This window comes from Salvelinus namaycush, chromosome 7 (assembly GCF_016432855.1).
Source record: "Salvelinus namaycush isolate Seneca chromosome 7, SaNama_1.0, whole genome shotgun sequence".
NCBI classification, from domain to species: Eukaryota; Metazoa; Chordata; class Actinopteri; order Salmoniformes; family Salmonidae; genus Salvelinus; species Salvelinus namaycush.
Genome location: NC_052313.1, coordinates 16446364 through 16461420, shown reverse-complemented (window position 1 = coordinate 16461420; position 15057 = coordinate 16446364). Strand labels below are relative to the sequence as shown.

The 15057-nt window shown below is 43.4% G+C and overlaps 1 protein-coding gene across 2 annotated transcripts in view; it reads left to right on the top strand.

Annotated features, from left to right (window-relative positions):
• LOC120051029 (receptor-type tyrosine-protein phosphatase mu-like) overlaps positions 1–15057 on the top strand; it is a 315310-nt gene that overhangs the window by 208589 nt on the left and 91664 nt on the right. For both annotated transcript variants that reach the window (XM_038997620.1, XM_038997619.1), the window contains exons 13-16: positions 2466–2502; positions 4956–5030; positions 10026–10161; positions 12807–12836. In XM_038997620.1, the coding sequence (XP_038853548.1) occupies positions 2466–2502; positions 4956–5030; positions 10026–10161; positions 12807–12836 (278 nt within the window). The remainder of the gene's footprint in view (positions 1–2465; positions 2503–4955; positions 5031–10025; positions 10162–12806; positions 12837–15057) is intronic.

The following is a 15057-nucleotide window of genomic DNA, read 5'->3' as shown; positions in this document are numbered from 1 at the left end:
GGTCAATAACCCAGTATTCCAACCAACCCTATTATACCCCCCCTCCTAACCGCTATAGTGCACTGTCAGTGGGGAGAGTACAGGCCAGCACAGCCAGAGGCCAGACAACCCTTTTATCAATGACCTGCTGCTCAGATAGTAAAAAATTCAAGTATGGCCATTCACAAATGCATTAGACACTTTGGCCTAATTGGAAAAGATTTAACTATCCACCATATCCCCTTTTAAATGCTAATAAATTAGTCCTAATGAAAAGCCCATCCTTTTTCCTCCTCTCTCTTCCTCTCCTCCGCTCTCTTCCTCTCCTCCACTCTCCTCCTCTCTTCCCCTCCTCCGCTCTCTTCCTCTCCTCCTCTCTTTCCCTCCTCCCCTCCACTCTCCTCCTCTCTTTCCCTCCTCCGCTCTCTTCCGCTCTCTTCCTCTCCTCCGCTTTCCTCCTTTCCTCTGCTCTCAAACTCGGGCCATTAGATAATTCACTGCCTCTAATTGGAGAAAGACTATCCAGGGGGGTTGGGTGGGTGGGTGGGTGGGTGGGTGGGTGGGTGGGGGTGAGACTAGGCTTGTCTCGTCTCGGTGCTCTGGTCTCACCTTCTGGTGGGGGGAGCAGGGATACACACTAACCCCCTAATGGAAGTCTGGGAGAGGAGTGGGATGTTACGCCGTCTGACTCCTACTACTGCTAATAGGGTGCTGTGGGGCAGTAGGGGAGCAGCTAGCGGTACAGCTCTGTGTGTGTATATGAATCTCTGATAATACACACACATTACAGTTGAATCCTCTGTGTGTGTATGTGAGTCTCTGATAATACACACACATTACAGTTGAATCCTCTGTGTGTGTGTGAGTCTCTGATAATACACACACATTACAGTTGAATCCTCTGTGTGTGTGTGTGTGTATATGAGTTTCTGATAATACACACACATTACAGTTGAATCCTCTGTGTGTGTATATGAGTCTCTGATAATACACACACATTACAGTTGAGTCCTCTGTGTGTGTGTGTATATGAGTCTCTGATAATACACACACATTACAGTTGAATCCTCTGTGTGTGTATATGAGTTTCTGATAATACACACACATTACAGTTGAATCCTCTGTGTGTGTATATGAGTCTCTGATAATACACACACATTACAGTTGAATCCTCTGTGTGTGTATATGAGTTTCTGATAATACACACACATTACAGTTGAATCCTCTGTGTGTATGTGAGTCTCTGATAATACACACACATTACAGTTGAATCCTCTGTGTGTGTATGTGAGTCTCTGATAATACACACACATTACAGTAGAAGCCTCTGTGCTGACATTTTAAACAGGAGACAGTTTCCCCACAAATTGCTGGGGAGGCTGGAGAGGAGATCAGTAGGCCCTGGGTCTCTCTTCTGAGGAGCTGTAAGACCTAACTGAAAATGGAGATGTTCACATTTTGTTAGTTTAAGCCAGATATTCTAATCCTAGATTCTAAGTGATCCGAATCATTCTAACTAAATTACAGCCAGCTATTCCATTTACATGCTAGTATCTCATTAAGTGCTGGTGTCATTTGCCATATGGCAGGATCTGGCTCCAATGTCATCAAGCAGCCCTAGTAGACAACAGTCTCTTCGTCCCCTTGTTGCTCCAGAGCTTTCTCCACTCCCCACCTGAGTCCCACACTCACACCATCCTCCTGGTTGTTTTAATTATTCAGCACACTCCACAGTTTAATTTGTCGTCTCCTCAATAATGCAACAAGCCACACAAGAGCATTTTGCTGTCATAAAACACGGGGGGATTTAAGCATAAGCCCCAAGTCACTTTCCTCAACCGCTTGAATTCTCATGCCGCGTTGCTTTTCTGTGTTTGTTGCTTCCACGTTTGTAAGACGAGCGAAAGCAAAACCGGGGTGGGTGAGCGTGTTTCAACAGTTATTAGGTTCCCAGTCACAGCCATACTCTGTCCACCATCAGCCTCCCCCTAATCCACCATCACAGTGTGATTTTACTGTACAGCTAGCTCCACTATGGACATTTGAGGTGTGCACACCCACATCTAATGTATACTGTATGTGCATATGTTCCTGTGAATATCTCTGTGTACATACTGTATGTGCCCACTTGTATGTGAACATGTGTGTATGGAGCCTGAAGGTCGTGCTTGACTCTGGCTATAAACTGTAGAGAACACACAGACATGGTGTAGTTGCAGACTAGTCTCTGACAGCTGGCTGCTAGATGCCAAGCGGAGGTGCTGATCCACAGCCTCTCTCTCCCTCTCTCTCTCTCCCCTTTGTTTTACACCCCAGTCTGTCTCAGCAGATTGGAACGAGCACAGCCTGACTGAGGCAGCAGGCCCTACACAGCCCTGACAGCTACATATGTTGCAATTTGTTGTGGCTGAGAACTGATGCCTTTTCCCATTTTTGTCCCTCTCTTTCGCTCTCCTCTCTTTCTTTCTTTTTTTCTCCCCTCGCAGGAGACCAAAATCGATTGTGTACGAGTGGCCACTAAAGGTAGGACTGGCCCCATTGCATGAAAGTAATCTACCCACCGTTGATTGAAATGTGTTTCCCCTCTATCACACGCAACACACACCTGAACATTACCAAGGTTTGTTTTGGCGCGACCACAGGACTATAATGCTGTTCGCAGCTTTTCTTCTTATCGGCTACTCATGCTTTTCAGAGACTAATGTTTGGTCACTCACCTTACTTCCTCTCACTCAATTTGATAGTGTACTTGTGTAAAGTGTTGTTAGGTTCTAATTCTCAGAGTACAAACTCAACGGACACTATGAAAGCTCAAACAAAAGTTTATTCTTCGCAGAGGGTCAATACAGCTGCATTAGACAAAGACAGGGTTTCATCCGTGGTAGTATACATACCCCACTCCTCCTTATCACTACACATTGCATCCTTATTGCTAGGCAGGAACCTAAGTGATATGGGCCTAAAACGGTTCCTCCCCTTGTCAGTACTGCACTCAGCCCCTCCCAAGCTTCCTTATGGCACCCCTCATGTCTCTATTATACCTAATGATTAATAATATAACTAATGATTTAATAATATAACTAATGATTTAATAATAGTTAAAGCTCAGAAATCCAAACCTATCAGTGTTAAGTCATAAGCATTGGGCATTTTCTTATTAAGAATGTCCTCTATGCAAAAGCTTAAGTCACATTAAGCACACAACAGTAGCAGATTAAGTTTTAAGTAATATTAATAGATGAAGTCTTAAGTAATAACTTAAGTCACATTTTTATCTTAGACCTTGCAGTATTCAGTCAAATACGTTTTTGTTTTCTAACAGAACCAAAAAATGCCCACCAAAAAAAATGAAGTTACTATTCCACTCTAAAGACTGTAACCTGTCCATTAGTCAGTAGCACACCTACCAGTATGGTTGTTGGCTATACCATGTCTAGTGCCTGTAGCCTCCAGGCCATAGGACTGAGCTTTGCTAGCCAAAAGGCATGTGCTCAAACTTTCACAAACCGCCTCCCCATCACGGGAGATGTCTACCAATCGTAGGAAAGGGAAAACATTTACACTACCTGTCAAAAGTTTTAGAACAAGGTTTTTTTTTTTTTGACTATTTTCTACATTGTAGAATAATAGTGAAGACCTCAAAACTATGAAATAACACTTATGGAATCATGTAGTAACCAAAAAAGTGTTAAACAAATAAAAATATATTTTATATTTCAGATTCTTCAAATAGCCTGTATACCCCCCTATCTATTTACAACACAACTGATTGGCTCAAATGCATTAAGAAGGAAATCAATTCCACAAATAAATGTTTAACAAGGCACACCTGTCACATTTCAGGTGACTATCTCATGAAGCTGGTTGAGAGAATGCTAAGAGTGTGCAAAGCTGTCATCAAGGCAAAGGGTGGCTACTTTGAAGAATCTCTAATATTAAATATATATCGATTTGTTTAACACTTTTCTGTTACTACATGATTCCATATGTGTTATTTCATAGTTTTGATGTCTTCACTATTCTACAATGTAGAAAATAGTAAAAATAAAGAAAAACCCTTGAATCAATAGGTGTTTTAAAACTTTTGACCGGTAGTGTAAATTGGCGGCAGATGGTCAGAGTTCTCATTGCCCCCCTATTTTCTGACCCCCCCTTGAAACATTAGCATATTAGATTCCAGTGGTGCTACTTAGCAAGCCGCACCATCCACTTCTCTACCACTAGCCAGGCGTTGGTGCGCCGCTGCTCTGCAATGTAATTGTGTACAGATGGTAGATAATCTATTTGCCTTACTACATGCATCTCTCTCTCACGGTGCCAAGACTGGGCTATAATGCTATATGCTAATGAGCGCTATCTCCTGTGTTGTTTCCAACACTTTTTAGCCGCGGACGCTAAACAAGTTTGAGTTTGAATCTCCCTTTTTCACATCATAGAAAGGACTGTTTTGATACTTTTTTTTGTTGTTCTTTGCTATCGTTTATGGCGTTTAATTTGTTTTTATTGAACCTGAGCATTGTCACTTTTAAGAGGAGCATCAGCTAATAGGTTCTCTGACTGGGGTACCTGCCAGTCATAGTGGTGTTAGCCAATCAGATCCCCCGAGGGGGGTTTTGGTGCGGGACTAACTGCCCGTACAGATGGCCATAAGCATGACAGTGAACTAAATATTGAGGCGATTAGCGGCTCATAGCTCCCTCAGGTTTGTATGAAATGCCTGTGTTAGTTCCCTCATGGTGTTCACGAGCACACAACACAAACAAGTCATCAACCAAGCTTCTGCGATGATTACTAATGTATAGAAACATAACCGTTACTTAACAAATGCCAAGTTTGTGAACGATACAGTATGTCATTTTCTGTTCCTCCCTGTGAGAGGTCTCTCTCTCTCTGAGTCTCTTGGCTTCAGCCCTGCCCTCTTCTTCTTCTCTCTCTTCCTGCATGTTGGCCTGGAACAACTTCTTCTTTTGCCTTAGCCGCCATAATCGTGACTCAGCTCACCACTCCCTACATACGCATCGCCCCCGCGGCTGGCGACAACCAACTAACAGGTCAGACCGCCACTACTACTGCCCAGCTCTCTCCTCTCCTGTGTGTGTGTGTGTGTGTGTGTGTGTGTGTGTGTGTGTGTGTGTGTGTGTGTGTGTGTGTGTGAGCATCCATTACCTTTTGTGTTCGATTTATAGTGTCTTTTGTTTGTGCCTTAACTTTTTATAGCCGCTATATCTGTTTGTGTTACATTGTGTAGCGTGTGTCTGTTTAAGTGTTAAAAAACAGGATGTGCAGTGACTGACATGTTGTTTGGGAGACCGTCAATGGTTAACTAGGTTACCAGATATCTTGATTTCCACCATAGATTTGACTTAATATTCATACCCGCCATTCGGTCAGTATTCATCGTATTCATATCCTACAGATAGTGTTACAAGGAGTTTGGTACCTGGAACACCTGGTTGTGTTGCAAAAACATAGAATTACATTTTCATTCAAGGGTGATGTACGAGTTAAGCGGGGGGGAAAAAATATCAATATGGGCCTCGGGAAGCGAGCAATAAGCAGAGAAGCTGCACACTGGCACGACAAAGCCGTCCTGCTTAACCTGCTGTCAGAAAATTACATTTCAATATTTACCAGGCAGCTGCAGCATCAAAGGAAAGATGAAAACTTTCCGCCTTCTGTTTATACAAGAAGTCATACGATTCTCCCCAGTCACACAGACACTGTGAAATGCAAAATGGTTTCCTGTAAAATATTTAACCATTGGATGTTTTTGGATTGTAAAGCATCACAGGAAATGAACAGGACTTTTGAGGGGCAGAAAGGGGAATATTCGGAGGACATAATGTCAAAAGTACTGATGGAAAAGACAAATTGTTACAATATGCAACACCGTTTGACACTTACAATTTTCAGTTTCCACCAAAAGTTACGACACTCAACTAACAACTGCAGTTAACATGTATTAGGGTTGTCATGGTGCCTGTAACGCTCTAGGTGTCGGGGTGTAGTGGAATCAGACGCAGGAACAGCAGAGCTTCAATACGTTGAGTTTAATTCCCAACCCGTAAACCAAAAATGTCCAAACCGGACTACTGGGTGTCAAATAAACACCTGTCTTCAAACATGAAGACAAAACCAGTACACAAACACGAACCACTCCCGAAATCCAAAGAAACAGACGAACAATCCCGCACAAAGAAGCAGACAGGCTGGCTGACTAATAAAGCCACCCTGATTGCCAATTCCCTCAAACCAGGTGATACACATAAACACATAAGGAGGGGGAGGAAAAAGAGTCAGTAGCAGCTAGTAGGCCGGTGACGACGACCGCCGAGCGCCACCCGAACGGGAAGGAGAGCCTGCCTCGGTTGAAGTCGTGACAGTGCCAGAATCTCGATACTATGATACCTGGTTTTCGATGGCAAAAACGTCAACACAAAGCAGACTGAACTTTAAAAACCTACTGTATGTAAAATATTGTGTGCTATAGCTCTGGGTGACAATATAAGGCTGGTCGTTTCCAACACTAGGACGATATTGTTATCGTGACAACACTATGGTATTTATAATGATTTATTAAAGCATGAGTCAGATACAGCTCATTTCAGTACAGGCTGGATGGACAGCAAAATCAACAACATCGGTTTTGTCTCTAGATAGCAGTGACCTGGCGGGGGTCGTTGACTATAATTTGTTTTATTTACAGTGTCCTGGGGACTTGTTGAGCTGAAAGCAGTGGAGGCCGCTGTGTGTTGTTAACCAGCTGTTGCACTGTTTCAGGCACTGACGTTGACGTTCCCTCCTACACAGAGCTACCGAGACCACACTATCCCCCAAAGCACCTCGCTTAGTTTGAGTTTGACATGAAACGGCCACGCTGAAAGCCCCAAAGCCCTGCTCCTTTCTTCAAAGCTGGAGATATCTGCCGTTTAAAGTTTTAAACTTATAAAGAACCAGTGTTTTCTGACTCTCCAGGCATTCAGTTTTCTAATGACCCATAAACAGATGTCAAGGAGAGAACTTAGAAAAGTTTGGAGTGAAAGATAATAGTTGAAAAGTCCAACACAGCTGGAGATGTTTTTATGTTTCCCCAACACAAACTGGAGATGGCAAGGGTGTCAATCTGACCTTGCCTGTTCTCTCTTTACTTATTGAAACACTCTGTTCTCATGTAAACAACTGTTTTCTATCTTGTTGCACACACAAGGTCTACCTTAAAGTCAGTGTACAAAACATTAGGAACAGCTGCTCTTTCCACGACATAGACTGACCAGATGAGTCCAGGTGAAAGCTATGATCCCTTATTGATGTAACTTGTTAAATCCACTTCAATCAGTGTAGATGAAGGGGAGGAGACAGGTTAAATAAGGATTTTTAAGCCTTTAGACAATTGAGACATGGATTGTGTATGTGTGCCATTCAGAGGGTGAATGGGCAAGACAAAATATTGAATTGCCTTTGAACAGGGTATGGTAGTAGGTGCCAGGCACACCGGTTTGAGTGTATCAAGAGCTGATACGCTGCTCGGTTTTTCATGCTCAACAGTTTCCTGTGTGTATTGTAAATAAGAATTTGTTCTTAACTGACTTACCTAGTTAAATAGAAATAAATGAATAAAAAACAAAAATTTAAGAATGGTCCACCACCCAAAGGACATCCAGCCACAAGACAAAACTGTCGGAAACATTGGAGTCAACATGGGCCAGCATCCCTGTGGAATGCTTTCGACACCTTGTAGAGTCCATGCCCTGACAAATTGAGGCTGTTCTGAGGGCAAAAGGGGGTGCAGCTCCATATTAGGAAGGTGTTCCTAATGTTTTTTCAGTGTATAACAGAGTCAGAAGTCCACCTTATTGCTTTCCTTGAAGGTTTTTCCCTCACCACCTTAATCCTCACCACCAAAAAACAGATCTCTGGTTATCCAGCTAAAAAGGCATCTTCGGTTTTATCTAGTGGTATTCACAGTATATGGAATAACGGATTAATTGGTAGCAGACATTTGCATTCTAAGAGACTGCCTGCCTGGTATGTGAATGCTCATGACTTTCTGTCCCCCTCTGGACTCAACATCTCATTCAAGGTGATGGTCAAGTCCACCTAGGTGTAGAACCTCGAGGGCGGCTAACCTTAGGACTCCAGAGCACGTGTCAAACTCATTCCATGAAGGGCCGAGTGTCTGTGGGTTGTCGCTCCTCCCTTGTACTTGATTGAGGAATTAAGGTCACTGATCAGTAAGGAACTCCCCTCCTCTGCTGGTCTTAATTGAAAGGCAAAACAAAAACCTGCAGACACTCGGCCCTCCGTAAAATGAGTTTGACACCCCCTTCTCAAGAGAGTGATCTGTGTGTTACCCATACTCTCACAGACCGCTGAATGATCACCTCCTCTCTCCTAGGCCCTCTGTCCTCTAGGCCCGTCCTCTAGGCCCGCCCTCTCCTCTCTCTCCTAGGCCCTCTGTCCTCCAGGCCTGCCCTCTCCTCTCTCCCCTCACTTCACCCAGACTCACCCTTTGGAGTAAAACACGAATTCCCACTGCGGAATGAGCCCCCCGTTTGCCGGCCTCCCTATCCGTCACTGCGGTAACAACGATAGCCGCACGAGCTGCGAGTGATGGATGTTGTCACCCTTTGATTGAAAAAGTGGCGCTGGCAGGGAGGAATAGATTCGGGGGCCGGGGCGAATTGGAACGGCGTGTCCCGACTATTTTTCATCCCGAACTCATTTAGCGCGGGGAAATGGATATTTCATCGGGCCGCGGGTTGACGTTCCATCACATTATACAGTAAACAGGAGAGCAGGAGGCTCTTTCTATCTTTCTGTCTCCCTCCATCTCTTTCTCTCCCCCTCACTCTCCTCTCTCTAGCTCTGTCTCTCTCTCTCCCCCTCTCTCTTCTCTCTCTTTCTGTCTCTCTGCTTCCTCTCCTCCTCTCTCTCCCTCTCTTAGAGGAGGGGAAGGCCCCAGTACTAGTGTTACACAGTGGCTCTGCTGCGAGAGGCCTGGTTATCTGATTGGAGCAGATATTAAATGCCCTGGCCATCGGTGTGATCACCCGTCACTTCCTACTTTGGGAATACATTTCTCCCTAGGAAGTAGTCCCCCTCTCTCCATTTTCTTGTCTGTGCACCGCCACTCATCGTACCACAGTAGACGACTCCGATTTGAATATCCAAAGGCAAGAGAGGCAACGTGCATATTGTGTTGCCCAAAGACAATAGGTGTGTAAAAAGGCACGGTTAATGAGTTCATCAGGCACTCTCAGGTGCAGGAGCTGAGGCGAGGGCAAATGACTGCTTCATTTAGGGATGGAAGGGGGGGGATGGGGGGAAATAAGGTAGCTCGTAAGCAGGTCATCCCAGGAGGGAGGCTGGAGGACAGACGGGGAGTGCACAGCTGAAGTTTAGAGCAGCTGTGGAAGCCTGAGAGAAGATGCAGCCATATACAGGCCCTGCAATAGGAGAGCTGTGTAAATGTCACTGTCGTCACTCTAAAAACACTTTCTACGTTACATGACAATACATTTAACATGGAAAGAGCCCAGCTCAGCATGTTATGAAGTCTAATACAGTAAAGCGTCAGTAGTGCACACATTTTTTTGCCATCTGGAAAAAAGGTTGTTACTGGAGTTTTCCAACTCCTAACCGCAGAGTTAGACCAGAGTTAGACCAGAGTTAGACCAGAGTTAGACCAGAGTTAGACCAGAGTTGGACCAGAGTTGGACCAGAGTTGGACCAGAGTTGGACCAGAGTTGGACCAGAGTTGGACCAGAGTTGGACCAGAGTTGGACCAGAGTTGGACCACCCAGTAGACTTGAAGACAGTGTTGTCATAATGAAGTATAACAACAATGTATGAATTCAAATTGTTCTCGTTTCAAGCCTTTCCCTGTAGTCTAACATAGCAACGCTCCACTGGCAACGGGTGTGGTCTTAAGTTCTTGATGAGAATGAAGTGTGTGGTAAATTATATGACAACCATGATGATAATGATGACATGGATCCAAAATGGCCACCTGGTGACCGTTGTTGCCCATACTCTTTGACCACCAGGGACTGCGACCAGGAAGCCTGACGCGGTGGAGCCGGAGAAGCAGACGGATCACACGGTAAAGATCGCTGGAGTCATCGCCGGTGTCTTGCTCTTCGTCATCATCTTCCTCGGTGTGGTGCTGGTCATGAAGAAAAGGTAAGATACTATCAAGGTCCACTCAATAAATACATTGACTGTATGGAATGACCGTTTGAAGGTTTCCATTCCCTCATAGCTGGCCCCTGAGATCTAGCATTAAAGGGATAGCTCAGTGAGGCCCTTTATCTACTTCCCCAGAGTCAGATGAACTTGTGGATACCACTTTTATGTATCTACGTACAGTTTGAAGTGTTAGCTCAATTGCTAACTAGCGTTAGTGCAATGACTGGAAATCTATGGAAACAGCTAGCATAACACAAGTTCATCTGACTCTGGGGAAGTAGATAAAGGGCCAAAATCATTGCCAAAATCCTGAAGGGTCCCTTTAAGCTGTGGCTTTGGAGGAGTTGTGTGCTTAGTGTAATTACATGATAGCACAAATCAAATGAATTCCCTCTGATTGTTCTTTCACCTTCAAAACCCTCTGCATCGTCAACGTCAAGGCTAAATAATTGATTTGATGATACTGATAAGCGCCATTAAACTGTTTATGGCACTGGTATATGGTGTGCATTGAAATATTCATATTCCCCCCTTCCCCCCTCCACGCCGATACCGCCCTCCACTCAAACAAATGTCACTGTATTAATGACCCCGGCAATGGGAATAGGAAAATATTTGGAGCTTGTCTTGTGGCGGGAAAAACTAGCAAAGATAAAAGGGAATAATTTCTGAAAGCGCTTCATTATTATTTATTTTTTTCAAAGAGCCAGAGATGCCTGCGGCTGTGTTGCTGCAGGCTAGTTTACATTAGCCCTAGTCCAATGCCAAAGGGAGAGAGGGAAAGAAGGGAGAGGGAGTGTCTATGCTACACAGCATCCCCAGGAACTAGCGCCGAGCAAATAGCCAAACTGCCTACACACACACACACACACACACACACACACACACACACACACACACACACACACACACACACACACACACACACACACACACACACCACAGGAGGTTAGTGGCACCTTAATTGGGGAGGACAGGCTCGTGGTATTGGCTGGAGCGGAATAAGTGGAATGGTATCAAATACATCAAACACATGGTTTCCATGGTTTCCATGTGTTTGATGCCATTCCATTTGCGCCATTCCAGCCATTATTATGAGCCGTCCTCCCTCAGCAGCCTCTACTGAAACACACACACATAGCACAATGGGGAATTTAAGCAGATTTCTCTGGGGGTATGTGCTGGTGAATGCCAGTGATGCTAGACTATCTCCACCCTGCACTCAATATCTAGAGGATAGATCGTGGATACATACTGTGTGGTTGTCAGTATAGCTATTGTTCTGTATTTCAATCCAATGACTATTCACTGAATTCATGATGACCTCAGGAATGTTTTACCAGCCTGAAATCTTTTTTATTTCAACGATTCTAATCGTGAATCAGGGACCAAACCACATGAGCAATTTTTTGTTGTCTTTTAGAGTCACCAGTGGTGGGAAAAGTACCCAATTATCATAATTGAGTAAAAGTAAAGGACTCAAGTAAAAGTGAATGTCACCCAGTTAAATACTACTTGAGTAAAAGTCTAAAAGTATTTGGTTTTAAATATACTTAAATATCAAAAGTAACTGTAATTGCTAGAATATACTTAAGTATCACAAATAAAAGTATAAACCATTTCACAATCCTTATACTAAGCAAATCAGACTGCACAATTTTATTTTACCGTTTTTATTTGAGGATAGCCAGGGGCACACTTCAACGCTGACAATAATTTACAAACAAAGCATTTGTGTTTAGTGAGTCCGCCAGATCAGAGGCAGTACGGATGACCAGAATTCTCTTGATTAGTGTGTGATTTGGACCATTTTCCGGCCCTGCTAAGCATTCAAAATGTAACGAGGACTTTTTGGTGTCAGGGAAAATGTATTGAGTACAAAGTACATTTTATTTTATTTAGGAATGTAACGGAGAATAAGTAAAGGAACAGATACCAAAAAAACTACTTAAGTAGTGCTTTAAAGTATTTTTTCTTAAGTATTTTACACCACTGAGGGTCACATAGTGTATGTGTAAGAAAAAGTTGAGGCTTGTTTGTCAATATTGTGTGTTATTGCATACACACACTATCATTACTTCCCAATGTTTTGGATGAGTGCAATTTCCGGGATTGTCAAACAGTATATGTGTAAAAAATAGTAGAGTCATACAATTGTAAAAAGAATTAGTCACTGCTGTTGTAAAAACATTTTATTCCAGCCAGAGTTACAGATTAACTTGCTCTCTAACACGGCTCCATCGAGCTTCCTCTGTCCTCTTCCTGCACTCTCTCACTCTTTAATAACACAATCCTCTCCTCTCAATGACAGCCCCTCGCCTTCACTAAGACACTACGCTACCCACAATTCTCTCCTGCAGCACCTGCACACCTGACCTCGCCTGCCAATCAGCAGGTCCCACCTATCCCCTCTACACCCCACGCATGAGTTGTCGTCCCCAGCAACCACCTAGCAACCACCTAGCCTCAGTCGTACCGTAAATCGTCACTGTATGCCGCCATATCGTGTTTTTTTGTTTCATTTCTATATATTTTTCTCCAGTACATTAATATTTTTACTTTTTCTTTCCTTTCCTTCCATTCCATTTCCCCTCCGCTCCCCACCACTGCTTTTATCCTACCACCACCCCACTCGGCAGAAGAACCTATCACTCCTACACTTATTACCTGTAAGTAACCCACTTTGTGACTGAAAACGCTTAGTGCCATGCTTTCTTTATATGCGACCACCGCCTTGATTTACCATGCATGAAACCTCTTGGTGACTTTCCTTCCTCTCCTTTCAAACTGACAGTCAAGGCTTGAGCTGTCTAACACTGGCTTAGCAGCTAACGCTTAGCAGCTAACGCTAACGGTTAGCAGCTAACGCTTAGCTAAAGTCTATTCTACACCTCAAGGTCCAATTTGAAGTCCAATTACAAAGTGCTATTGCAAACATGTTTACAAGAGTGGATAACAGATAGAAGATAATTGATCTAAATCAATTGGAAAAACTGACGCTCAAATGAGACAAAATGCTCTGTTTTTAAATTGTGACGACACTCCAACCAATGCTTTAGTTTGAAAAGGGACCTGGATCAGTCGCTACTATTCTAAACCAGTTAGAAAACCCATAGACGTAGATACTATATTTCTAAATACACATAGAAAAAAATTGACATCTCAGTTTCCCCCTTGCATTGTGCTTTCTAGAGTATATTGTGCTTTATTGACTAAGAGGGAAACTGTTTTCTCTGTAACACAAGTAGCATTGCTCCATTGGAATGACCAACTAACCCAGCCCGACCCATTTCAGAATAGCTGTGCGAGCATGAGACAATGAGAGGGGGTCGGTTTTGTGTCCGATGCCTCTCGGCCTAACCCTGTCCCAGGATCCACCTAAACCCGCCAACTCCCATGATTCTCTCTGTCCGTTCTCATTTCAGCACATCTTTTAAATGTTTTGTTAATTTTCCTCCATGTTTTAGATCAGTGGTTTGTGCATGGCTCTGTTGATAGCGTGTAAAATTCTCATCAGTATCCCGGTACAATAGTGCTAAAAATCTACTGTGATGGTGACGATAGCTCAGAGTTTGATTCTATGTACTCTGTGTGTAGCAAATGAGCAAAGAAGTATTGTAGCCAGCATCGTGTATTAGAGCTATGGATTATTTAACATGTACTAATATACAGTACCAGTCAAAAGTTTGGACACACCTACTCATTCCAGGGTTTTTCTTTATTTTAACTAATTTCTACATTGTAGAATAGTGAAGACATCAAAACTATGAAATAACACATGGAATCATGTAGTAACCAAAAAATTGTTAAACATATTTTGTATTTGAGATTCTTCAAAGTCACCCTTTGCCTTGATGAAAGCGTTTCACACACTTGGCATTCTCTCAACCAGCTTCATGAGGTAGTCAACTGGAATTAATTTCAATTAACAGGTGTGCCTTGTTAAAAGTTAATTTGTGGAGTTTCTTTCCTTCTTAATGCGTTTGAGCCAATCAATTTTCTTGTGACAAGGTGGGGGGTATACATAAGATAGCCCTATTTGGTAAAAGACTAAGTCCATATTATGGCAAGAACAGCTCAAATAAGCAAAGAGAAACGACAGTCCATCATTACTTTAAGACATGAAGGTCAGTCAACGGAAAATGTCAAGAACTTTGAAAGTTTCTTCAAGTGCGGTCGCAGAAACCATCAAGCGTTATGATGAAACTGACTCTCATGAGGACCTCCACAGGAATGGAAGACCCAGAGTTATCTCTGCAGCAGAGGATAAGTTCATTAGAGTTACCAGCCTCAGAAATTGCAGCCCAAATAAATGCTTCAGAGTTCAAGTAACAGACTCATCTCAATATCAACTGTTTAGAGGAGACTGTGTGAATCAGGTCTTCATGGTTGAATTGCTGCAAAGAAACCACTACTAAAGGACACCGGTAAGAAGAAGACTTGCCTGGCCAAGAAACACAAGCAATGGACATTAGACTAGTGGAAATTTGTCCTTAGGTCTGATGAGTCCATATTTGAGATTTTTTGTTCCAACCGCTGTGTCTTTGTGAGACGCAGAGTATGTGAACGGATGATCTCCACATGTGTGGTTCCAACCGTGAAGCATGGAGGAGGAGGTGTGATGGTGTGCTTTACTGGTGACACTGTCAGCGATTTTGTTTACCCTTCAAGGCACACTTAACCAGCATGGCTACCACAGCATTCTGCTGCAATACGCCATCCCTTCTGGTTTGCGTTTAGTGGGACTATAATTTGTTTTTCAACAGAACAATGACCCAACACACCTCCAGGCTGTGTAAGGGCTATTTGACCAAGAAGGAGAGTGATGGAGTGCTGCATCAGATGACCTGGCCTCCGCAATCCCCTGACCTCAACCGATTCGAGATGGTT